Source organism: Oryx dammah, unplaced genomic scaffold (assembly GCF_014754425.2).
Source record: "Oryx dammah isolate SB20612 unplaced genomic scaffold, SCBI_Odam_1.1 HiC_scaffold_2, whole genome shotgun sequence".
Classification (NCBI taxonomy): Eukaryota; Metazoa; Chordata; class Mammalia; order Artiodactyla; family Bovidae; genus Oryx; species Oryx dammah.
The window spans coordinates 187,330,159-187,342,506 of NW_024070186.1; the positions used below are offsets into that span (position 1 = coordinate 187,330,159).

At 39.3% G+C, this 12,348-nt stretch overlaps 1 protein-coding gene across 1 annotated transcript in view; it reads right to left on the reverse strand.

Moving 5' to 3' along the window:
* The window catches only part of AUTS2 (activator of transcription and developmental regulator AUTS2), a 1,198,451-nt gene that overhangs the window by 668,574 nt on the left and 517,529 nt on the right, over positions 1-12,348 (reverse strand). The window contains exon 4 of the mRNA XM_040260674.1: positions 1,101-1,136. Within this exon, the coding sequence (XP_040116608.1) occupies positions 1,101-1,136 (36 nt within the window). The remainder of the gene's footprint in view (positions 1-1,100; positions 1,137-12,348) is intronic.

Consider the following 12,348-nt stretch of genomic DNA (forward strand, 5'->3'; position numbering starts at 1 on the left):
AAAAAAAAAATCACCATTTAATAAACACCACTTCATCTAAGCTTGGGAAAAACTTATTATTCAATGAAATGATGCTTGTTTTCATGGATTTAACGTAAATGTAAGAAGAGAAATGTGTGGGCAGAAGAAAGCCAAAGTAATTAGCATTTTAGGGGGGAGAAATTTAAAGGCAACACAACAGAATCAGTAATCATTTTCCACTTTATTTGCATGATTTCATTATTTTCCCTGAAAATGCTGAGTAGATATTAGAGTATCTGTGTTCATCACTCAGAACATAAATAAGATTCCTCCAAATTCCTTTAAATATCACAACAAATGTCTACATGGGCATGTTATCCCACTGTGTAAATAACGTTCATGTGTAATTCTTATTTATTTGTATTTTGAAAAGCATTACTGAATCTAAGAAGGATAATTTAGCTATAGATAAAAGGAATGGAAGTGACAATTTCTTCATGAATGAGAAATATTGGGATAAGCCCTGAGGTGTATCACCATCCACACACTTCCCAAAGGACAGAGAATAAGGTCTTAAAATTAAATAATACATCTATAGTCAATAAAATGAGGAGTTTGATGACTGGTGGAAAAAAAATCTAAAGGCCACCTACTCAGACTGTGAGGGAAAGCATACAGTCACCTCTCAAAAAAATTAAAATATGGCAATTCACTGTATAAGTGGGGCAGTTCTTCAAGAGATCTTAAAGAACATGTATACCTCATTGCATAAATTGAATTCCATCTTCCACTTGACTATTTCCACTTGACACTTCTCACTAAAAATCCAATTTTTCAGGAAAGGTGGCACAGGCCAAGCAGGATTCCCTGTATCTCCTTACTCTGCCAGGTGAGGGGCAAACGTCCTGGGTGCTAGGAACCAGACACATTTTTGAGACTGACTTGTGAACCCTAGTGCCCAGCTGGCGATGTATTTTAAAAATAAAACAACTCTTAGTTAAAAGACGGACATCAGTCTGCTCTTAAGGACTGAGAGGGAATTTCTTGGACTTTTTTTTTCACATCCTAATGAGTATACATTACACAAGAAAATGAATGCCAGCGCAAGGCACACATGTGGAAGTTGAGATAAAACTTACGAAGTAGCCTGTTCCCAAGCTGGAAGGAGCTGAACTCTGAAAGAAAGCATAAAAACAAAGTGGAAAATCAGCAATGGTTTTTAACACGTTCCAATCCACACAGCTCATTACCAGTTCTTCACAGGCTTTTCATCACGACACCACATCGCCTGTGTACTCGGCCCCTTGTCATCTGCTACTGATACAAACACCGTGTTGCTTAATTTTCCCCTTTACATCTCTCAACAACTCAGAGATGCTAACGTGCTATTTACTGAATTCCAAGCTTCTGCGGTGGACGTAATTGCCAATTTATTTGACAGGCAGCTGGGTAATGAATTAATGATGGCATTTCGCCCTGCACTGAGACTAAACAGACACGCATCAGCCTGCCTCCCTGACTTGCTGACATTCAATGCCCTGGTCTCAAGCTACTCAGTTTTGTGGCCGCAAAGGGGCAGGCAAGAGGAAAGAGCCCAGACTGACTTGAAAATAAAAAGCCCAGTGGGTTTGGATGACTTTTCCAGTGTGTGACCTACTTGCCAGCTTATTCCCTCAAGGCACCAGTTAGTACACACAGAGCGCTTTTCAAAACTGAGACATTTTGTAAACATAATTAGTAGACTAAAATGCAAAGAATGTGTGGGTAAAGGGAAGTAGTGAAAAGCACCATTCTTCTAAAGGTTTTAGTCACGAAAGTTATCAGTTTAGGCTTCCACAGTTCTCACACATAAGGAATTAAAAAACAGTGATGCTGAAATGTACCTGGGGCATCACTTCATAGGGGAATGAGACCCAAAAAAGAACTTGGACTGAATTTTAAACTTGTCCATTTGTGTTTTTTTCCCCTAAAACCTCTCATTACAAATTCTTTAATTTGCAGTGTCCTCTTTATGAATGAGAGAGGCCCCAGATAAACTTGAAACAAAAAGAACACTAACACTGAGACAGTCCTCAGGTCTCAGCGAGGAATCCTTGTACCAGCAAGGCCTCTCCCTGCCAGGCTTGGGCCAGTTGTTACACCTTCCACCTACAGGGAATGGACTTCCACGGTGATGCAACAGTTACTTGGGTAACCTCTAACTGTTCTACCTAAATGCCGAGTCCCTGCTCTGCAAACCACAGGGAGCAGGTACCGTCTGCTTGACTCATCCTGGTTTCCCTAGCACTTGGCTCAATGCCTTGCACATAGGAGGCATTAATAAGTATTAGTTGAATTAATGTATAGATAAATCGATGAATACTCAGACTGTATGGGGAGGGGACTCAGGTGAACTTAACACCTCCAAAAATCATTTCTCCAAATATAGATATGATTCTTGATTTTATACCAGTTTGAAAAGGAAATAACGGTGCTGTAAGTACAAAGAGCATCTGCATCAAACAAGGACATGATGCTCCAGGGCATTCCTAAATGCACCACCTGGAGCAAAACTTTCTTCCCCTCAGTGTTCCAGACAGGCTTGGGGGAATAAAGAACCTAGATATGTGATCTTGGACAGTGGATTTTCAAAAACCTTGCTGCATTTGTGATCCTATAAACAGTACATAGGGAGAGCAACAGTAGTCATGGAGACGGCTCCTCAGAGCAATGATTAGCCATGTGATGGCATCACCTGTTTTCAGCACCCACCACCCCCACCCCCCGCGGAACACAGGAAGGCAAAAGCCAAGTTAGATCTCTACCAGCCTGGAGTCGTGCCCCTGGAAGGCAAACTCATTTTAGAATGAATTACTCAGAAAGAGCATCGGATTTGTTTATTTCAGTGTTTTTCCCCCCTTTCTGCAAATGTATTTTATCCCAGAAGCAGAAGGACCCCTTCAAGCCCACCTCCCCACCCCCACATACATATCATCTTATTGTATACCAAGAAAATGACATCCTTCAGGTCCCAGGAAGCTCTGTTATACTCATTTTGCATATATATTGTACATTACTCAGGGAGCTGGGTGGAGAAGAGAGCTTTGTTGTGCATATTTGTTCTGGCTATTGTTTATGCAGGTCTGACTGAATGAGGGAACAGTGGGTATCATTTCAATTTCTGATGTCAACATCAAATTACTTATTTAATTTCATGCCTGGCGAAGCATTGTATAGCTACACGCAGAATCATTTCACTTCATTTGTTATGCTGTGTTTTCGTGGCGATTGGCTTGCCTTCCAACTGACAGCTTTAATTACGACATGAATTTGATTGCACTGCCGAGGAATTAACATAATGCAACAAAGCATTTAAGAACCCTGCCTTACAACACCCCCGTCACATACACACGCATGCACTCACGCACAAGCACAGATAGACACATGAAGGAACAGACACAAGATCCTCACGTACATTAAAGGTCCACTGGGGTTTCAACGTTTGCTAGAAAGCATATAGAACCAGAGAGTCAGAGGCTACCCACATTTGGACTCACAGTTTTTGTGTGTGTGTGGCATTCCGCTATAATTTCTGGACCTAGCAGAAAAGTTCATAGAAAAACACTTCTAATCTACTTTGCCAAATGTCCATGGTGTTGACATTTCTTCCCCTCTAACTCCTTTCTCCACTATATTTTTCTTGGCCAATTGCCAGCTCCCTTCAATCATTGCTGGAAAACTTGAACACAAACGTTTCTAAAATAAAGTGATTTCTCCTTGGTCCAGTTCTAGAAGCCCAAGAATCTACTAAGGCCCTGTGTTCAGTGGGATGCTATTCCTGGTCCTCATCACCAGACACAGGTATACCAGAAGTTCTGAGACCAGCAACAGGGGAGAGTCAGGGTTTCACTGACAGCTCAGGTGACATACCACATGCCTCAGGCGTTGCTAACCAAAAGTCCAGCAAAGTCTCTGTCATTTATACTTAATCTAAGTATATATTTAAAAGCTGAAAATATTTGATAGTTTTAACATTTTTCCAAGTCACAAATTCCATGAACAACTGAAACCATGGGCAACAATAGATTATGCTACATTGTTATGTTAGTAGGCGATGGCCCCCCACTCCAGTCCTCTTGCCTGGAGAATCCCATGGGCGGCAGAGCCTGGTGGGCTGCAGTCCATGGGGTCGCGAAGAGTCGGACACGACTGAGCAACTTCACTTTCACTTTTCACTTTCATGCACTGGAGAAGGAAATGGCACCCCACTCCAGTACTATTGCCTGGAAAATCCCATGGGTGGCGGAGCCTCGTGGGCTGCAGTCCATGGAGTCACAAAGAGTCGGACATGACTGAGCGACTTCACTTTCACTTTTCACCTTCATGCATTGGAGAAGGAAATGGCAACCCACTCCAGTGTTCTTGCATGGAGAATCTCAGGGACGGGGGAGCCTGGTGGGCCGCTGTCTATGGGGTGCACAGAGTTGGACATGACTGAAGCGACTTAGCAGCAGCAACAGTTGTGTTAGTAGCTCAGTTGTGTCCAACTCTTTGTGACCCCAAGGAATGTGGTCCCGCCAGATTCCTCTGTCCATGGGATTTTCCAGGCAAGAGTGGGTAGCCATTCCCTTTTCCAGGGGATCTTCCCAACCCAGGGATTGTAGGCAGATTCTTTACCACCTGAGCCACCAGGAAAGTCCCAGATTATGCTATAAGAATGAAATAAGTATTTAAAAATAGCTTTTTTTACTGTTAGAAATGTTTTATGTTTCTATAGCTATTTGTTTACAAATGTGCATCTAGGGATTATTATTGTTTTCTCATGTTACAGGAGACAGACACCATGAAGGAAGGGCTCAGGAAAGCAGATAGGTGGTGATGTCCTGACCACTGAACCATTTGATGAAATCAAGTTGAATTTTAACTTTCTGTGCTTCTCCAATTTATAATGAGAGGAAGGGGCTTCCATTTTGGTTGCTTGGACAGAGACTGCATACATTGTCCAAACTATATAGCAAAAGTGGCCACAGAATCTAAAAAAGGGTGTAAATCAAAATGAGGCTTGAAAAACTAAGTTTTTTTTAATGCAACAAATAAAAGCATCTTTGAATTTAAAAGCATTTGAAGTCACATCATATACACATGTTTAGGCAAATATGTTTGTTGAATAATGAAAAAGGCTTATTTCTTTAAGAAATTCTTTAAGTGATAGAGTTGCCAATTCGTTCATATTTTCTATGTATTAGGTAGAAATGATAGGTATAGAGAGACTGAGAAAACAGAGTAAGAAAGCATTTAGTGGTTTCCACGAGAAGACAAGAATATGAAGAAACTCCAGACAGTTGGCTATCAGATATGTGATTTCCAGGCTCATTATAAGCTATCTCCTGTTTAACATGGTCTTTTCATTTGTTTTTTTGTTTGTTTTTTTCCCAGATTTGACCACTGCTCCAGCAATCTCTGCAAATTACCTACCTCGAACTCATTAAGTTGTAAAGAAGAGCTTTCTTACAAACACACTCTACCTCAATCTCCAAGCTACATGGGCTGCAGGAATAGTAATGGGATGCATAGTTGAAAGACATTTCCCAGGAAGGAGAATGCTGCTGCTGATATTCAAGTCTGCCAGTAGATATTCATTAAATGCATGCTCATTCTACTCCTCTCATTGCCCCCCACCTGACTTTCTTTCCATCTCTGTCACTAAGCTATTATTGAAGCTACTCATTAAACCCATGAAGTTAACATTTCTGTTTTAACATCTTACCTAAAACAAGGGATTTTAAAAATCAGTTATCCATCCAAAATAGATGTACTCCTTTCATTAGAGATCTACACAGAGAGGCCATGGCTACTATTACGCTCCCGAAGCATGTGATGGATGTGTGCTTCATCCCAGAGGAAAATGTAACCTCTGACACTAGGGCTAATTTAAATACAGTGTTTTAAAATTCTTCCAAATTATCATGTGCGATAACCCCTGCCTATCCACCCTCATGTTATACTTTTTCTTCTTGGGAGTGAAAAGTAGAAGGATCATGCTAAGAATCACTTGGCCAAGTATATTTCTTACAAAGGTCACAAGACGAGCTCATTTGTTTTCTGTAGTGTTTTAGAAAACAAGGGCGATTAAAAGAACCTAAAATTTTAATCCTAAGAAATGTGCCTTGGAGATAAAGATTACTGATAACTTACAAAGATGCAAAATATATATAAACAGAGAAATGAGCCACTAGTGGAAGTAAAATGTGGGCACAACTTGAAAAAACATCAGAGGTGGAAATGGTCACTTCCAAATTCAATTTTCAATCTGTTACAATCCATTTCAAGTTGTTACCAGCTCTCATCTCTATTCAGCAGCCTTCTGGCTTTCCCCGCTAATTTCATTCTTGCTCTCATTTTTATCTGCAGTTATTCACATAAAAGGAAAAGTAAACATTTTAAAGTAAAAATTATAACATTCCTTCTAACACCTTTGGGAGGCTTTTTAAATACTAACTTACATGGGAGGCTAAATAGTATCCCACTAAAATTTCCAAGGGCCTTCTTGGAACCTAAGAATGTGATTGTGAGGGTTAATTTTATGCATGACTTAATTGTGCCCCTGGGTAACCAGATAGATATCTGCTCAAATGTTAGTCTGGGTGTTACTCTGAAGGTGTTTTGGGATGAGTTTAACATTTAAACCAACAGGATGAGTAAAGCATACTGTAAGTAAAGCATAATGTAAGTGGGCCTCATCTAATCAGTTTAATAGAACAAAAGGGATGGCTGTATTCAAATTAAGAGGGAATTCCCTTGACTCAGCCTTCAAAGTGAAACAGTTCCCCCCACTCCCCCTTTCAGGCTCAGACAGACTGACACGCAGACTTTTCTGGTGTCAAGCCTTCCAGTCTTTCTGGTTCTCAGACTTTGGGCCTCAGACTGGAACTAACCATCAGCTCTTGCTGACTGCACATTTTGAAACTTGTAAACCTCCATAACTGTTCAAATCTATACATTTTATTGGCTCTGTTTCTTCTCTGGAGAACCCTGACTGATATAAATGACCTTGTTTGGAAATAGGGACTTTGCAGGTGCAATTAAGTTGAGGTCATACTGGATTTAGGTGGAACCTAAATCCAATGACTGCTCTCCTTATAAGGAAATCAGATGTATGGAGCTACAAATAGAGTAAAAGCCCATGTGAATAGAGGCACACATTGAAGTGATGTGGTTATAAGCCAAGTATCATCAAGGATTGTAAGAAGCAACCAGAAGCCAGTAGAGCAAAGGAAGGACTCCTTTCTGAGACTTTAGAGAAATCATGGCCCTGCCAACACTTAATGCTGGACCTCCAGCCTTAAAAACTACAAGATAATAATAAATTTATTGTTTTAAGTTTCCTGGTTTGTGATCATGCATTACAGTTGCCCAGGAAACTAAGAGAGTTTATAGCCTCCTTACTATGAACTAGAAAATATCATGTGATCAGTTCCTGTATACATTCCCTCTGCTGTAGCCACAAAGGCCTTCCCCACCCCTCACATTTAAACATATCAGGCTTACTCCTGAGTCAAGGCCATGATCTTGTCACTTATCTTGCCTAAACGTTCTTCCCTCCTTTCCTCATTCAGGCTTCAGTTTAAACATCACCAGAACAAAAAGGACTAGTTCAATTACTCCACTTAAAGTGGCAACACCCTGCCACCTCCCACTACTGCTTTGTTTACTTCATAAAATGTATTACATCAAAAATAATGTTATCATTTGCTCTCAGGTTTGCTGTTTGCCTCCCTCAATAGAGCAGAAGCTTCAAAGGTTTCATCTTGTTCCCCATTCAACCTCAAGTGTCCAGAACTACACCTGACACTTAGAAGGTATTAGATAAATATTCCTGGACAATCGCAACACTGGCGTACCCAAGAAAACACATAAAAATATGATACAGGAAATGCAAAAGACATAAACAAAATGGTAGGGAAAATGAAAATATGGCAAAAATAGAAAAAGAAAAGAAAGGAGAAACAGAATACCAAGAGTCTGTAACAGGTCTGGATTAGATTTTCTACTTAAGTACACGGAAGTTCATTGATGGTGTGGACTGTGCCTGTTTCTTCCTTAACAGTACCTAGTAACCCTGGCAATAAAGGTTTGGGTGCTGGGTGGGAAGAAGGGAGGCGAGGACAGATGCTGCAGAGATGGATGGGTGTTGGGACGGTGGGATAGACAAACCAATAAAAACCCTGAAACCTGGGAGCGTCGAGATAGGAGAAGCAGCAGAAAAAATGCACCAACTGTGGTATTAAATGGACTAAAGAGCTACTGAACAATAAGATTAGAGAACTGTATTGCATAAGAGTTACGAGAATTCCCCTTTCACCTAACTTGAAATGTTTCAATTCTTTTAACATCTTGAACATTTTAAAAGTATGAAATATTTGTCTGCCTTTTCACAATTAAAATCCTGACCCCAAATTCTTCCAGAGATGAATTAGTCACATCCATGTAGTTATCTGAATAAAGCATTAAAGGAGTTTATTTCCACAGGGTGGTGGCGGGAAGAGTCTGCTAGAAGTGAAATTGGGCTACAGAAGGAAAAAAATAAAAGTACTCCAGAAGAAACAAATAGAAGGTACAAACCATAGGGAAGTAGAGGAAGAAAGGGAGGATGAAGAGGTAGCTTCATACATCCTAGTGGAAGATTCTGCTAATAGCCCCAGGAGTATGGGACTTCGTCCGCAGGATCTTAAACAAGACAGTTTAATAGTGAGTTCTGACTCTCAGAAAAACAACTGTTGGGACTTATCCAGTCCAGTGGCTGGGACTCCATGTTCTCAAGGCAGGGGGCTCAAGTTCAATCCCTGATTAGGGAACTAGATCCCACATGAATGACTAAGACTTTGCATGCCAAAACCAAGATCTGGTGCAGCCAAATAAAGAAAATAAGTAAATAAATATTTTTGAAAAACAACAACAACTGTGGAAGCTTTGTAGACTAACAGGGCAAAGGAAAGAGAGGTGGGTCAGATTCTATCATTGGGAGGCCACAGGAATCATCTATGTAAGAAATGATAAGGGCATTTGAACATCAGTCATGTAAAGGTGAAGATAATCATAGCCAAATGCTTCCTGAGAAACAGAGTGACTACGTAAACAGCTTAACTAAGAGGAAGGAAAAGAGTTCAAATTCGAAGGTAATAGCTCCAGTACAGAAATAAGGAAATGAAAGAGTTCAAGTTTGAGACAACAGAGTATAAGGAGGATTTTATTTGAGAGGAAAATGGTGTTTGTCATGATTGAGACAAGCAGGTGTTGTGGAACTGATAGCTACAAGGGAATTCAAATCAGAAAGTTTAGAAAAGGCTCCCATGGTAAGTATAAATCTGATGTAAAACAAGGGAATATTTTTGAGCACAGTGAATGTGCCAAGAACTGTTAAAGTAATTCAAACACATGGTACCAGGCAATTTTTAAAAGAAACCTTACAAGGTAGATGAAATGACCCCCATTTCGCAGCATAAGAAACCAAGGCTTGGAAAGATCAAGTTTTTTGCTCAAGGTCACATGGATAATAAATAGCAAACTAGCGATTAAAACTTGGTCTGTTTGTAACAAATGCCCATGATCACTTCAAAATTTGACCTTTTGTTCTATGTATTAAGTCTTTAAGTTTATCTCAAGACTTTTGACAACTTCCTCAGTTACAAAATTCTGTCTAAGCTTAAAAGCAATACTTTCCCTTCTGAATAACTCATCATGAATATTTATATAGTCAATTATTCCCCTTAACTTTTTCCTCAGTGACTAATCTAAACAAGTTACTGTTTCTCCTTGACGTGGACAATGTGAGAGTCCTGTAGACTATTATTCCCTCCTGGCAATGTGCTGTGGGGATACATAATTTAGGAAAGCTAAGCACATTTGGTTTTTGAGCTTTACCCATGAGTCAAATTCTCCAGCCACACTGGAATTCTTTTTTCTTAACCTTTTTGCCTGTCCAATTGAAAAAAAAAAAAAAAAAAACCAAAGCTGGAATAACATAGTTATCTTGATTAGAGGCACTTGAGCTAAATCTCAACTTCCAAAGCTTCTAAAAATATCATTCAAGTGAGTGGAAAACTGAAAGAGAATTTCATCTCACGTTAAAGTCTAGAGTGGGCATTGTAAACCAACAGAGATAAAATTCACTCTCCCACTTTAAGTAACTAAAACAACTAGACAACATGTGTGGAAAAAAAAAATTTTTTTAAGAAACTGGGCAATAGGAGTGTAGTGATCTTAGAGAGACAGAAAGAAAACAAAATAATTCTTACAACTGCCCTAGCATAGTCCCTGGAGAGAGTTTTCATTCCATAGTAGGGTGGCTGGGGGTAACCCAGGTGGATCCCAGAAGAATCCCTGAGTTGAGAACTCGGAGTTGATAGTCAGCCAAGTCAGTTGAAATTTGCAAAGCAGAGGATGGGAGAAAAGGCAGGTTGACTGTGAAAGAAGCAGGAAACCAGGAGACATCTTTCCTCTTGTCATCACCGGAGTCCGTATCAGCACATCCACGTGACAAAAGTACCCAAGGGAAGGGGAATGACCAGCGGAAGAAGCAGGTAGAATGACTGTCAAGAGTCACAGAGGGCAGCAGAAAACTGGCACTCCCACCGGCCAGAGTGGAAAAGTCTTGTTCACATCAGGAATTAGGCAGAGTCTTCAGCACTGGGGAAAAACAAGCTTTGTCCTAAAGGTTGTTCTGGATGTTCTACCCAGAAAAGCATAAAAGCAAACCTCAGAAGAAATAAAAATATTATTTCCAAGTGGCATAATTGTATCCCAGAAAAAAGCTCAAGAATATTTATGAAAACCAAAAATATCCAGCACTCATCAAAAACAAAAAAATTCCCAATATTTGGCATCTTAAAAAAAACAGCCAGCCACAGACAAAAGCCAGAAAATACAATCCATAATGAGGAAAAAAAACCAATCAATAGAAACAGACTCAAAAATTACGCAGATGCCACAGTTAGTAGAATATGAACATTGAAACAGCGATAACTATTTTCCACATGTTCGGAAAGTAATGAAAGCATAAACATGGTGAGGAGCAAGAAGGAGATATTTTAGGAAACAAAAACTAGTAGTGGTCTTGGACTCTATCTCCTCATTTTCTGATAATCATTAAATTAATTACTAGTTCTCCTTTAAGAAAAAAAAAAAAGAGGAAGTATCTTTATTCTTTAAAATATCATGGGGGTAGACATTGCCCTCATACCCAAAAGAGTCATTTTGTGACTTGACTTGTCAAAGGCACTCATCTCAAAGATTTTAGATTTCAATGGCCCTGAGGTAACTCTCTGCAACCTCACAACTATTCAGGTGAAAGAAAAAAGTGACTGGAGGTTTTGAAACATTTCACTAAAAGTCACCTACTTCTTTTTCTTCCCTTTTCTTTTTTCATGCGTGTCATTTCTCCTCCTTTCATCTTTTAATAGTGCTGCAAGTAGTATGAATTTTAATAATAAGCAACATAGACCCAAAGTATATCACAAACTAACCTGACACAAGACTGATAGGATTGTTATAGCCCTAGTATTTTTTGAAATTTTTTACTATGGTAAAAAAAAATATATATATGTATATATAAAATAAAATACAATATTTCAACTTATTTTAAGTGTACAATTCAATGGCATCAGTTACATCATAATGCTATGCAACTATCAAAACTATCTATTTCCACAACTATTTCGTCATCACAAACAGAAACTTTGTTACAGTTAAACCATAACTCTCATCTTCCACACTTCCCTACCCCTAACACGGGTCCCTGGAAACTCCCATTCTACTTTCTGCCTCTAGGAACTTGCATATTCTAGATATTTCACATAAGAGGCATCAGAAAATATTTGTCTTTTTCTGTCTAGATTCTTCCACTGACCATAATGTTTTCAAGACTTGAACTTCACTCTTTTTTATGACTAACACTCCCATGTCCATATATGCCACTTTTTGTTCATCCATTTACCTGCTGATGAACTCTTGGGATGTTTGTATCTTTTGGTTTCTATGAATGATGCTGCAGTGAAACTGGCAGATAAGTATCTCTCTGAGGACCATATACCTAGAAGGAGGATTGGTGGCATGTATGGTGATTCTGTTTAGCTTTTTGAGGAATGTCAAGCTGCTTTCCACAGTGGATTCATCATTTTATATTTCCACCAGCATGTACGAGGGTTTCAACTTCTCTAAATTCTTGCTAACATTTGCTATTTTCCTTTCTTCAAAGTATAACTATCCTAGGAGCTGTCAAGTAATATCTCATTCTGATTTTGATTTGCATTTCCCCAATCACTATAATGATGAGCATCTTTCATGGGCTTACTGGTTATTTGTGTATCTTCTTTTCATAAATATCTGCTTAAGTCTTTTGCCCATTATTGA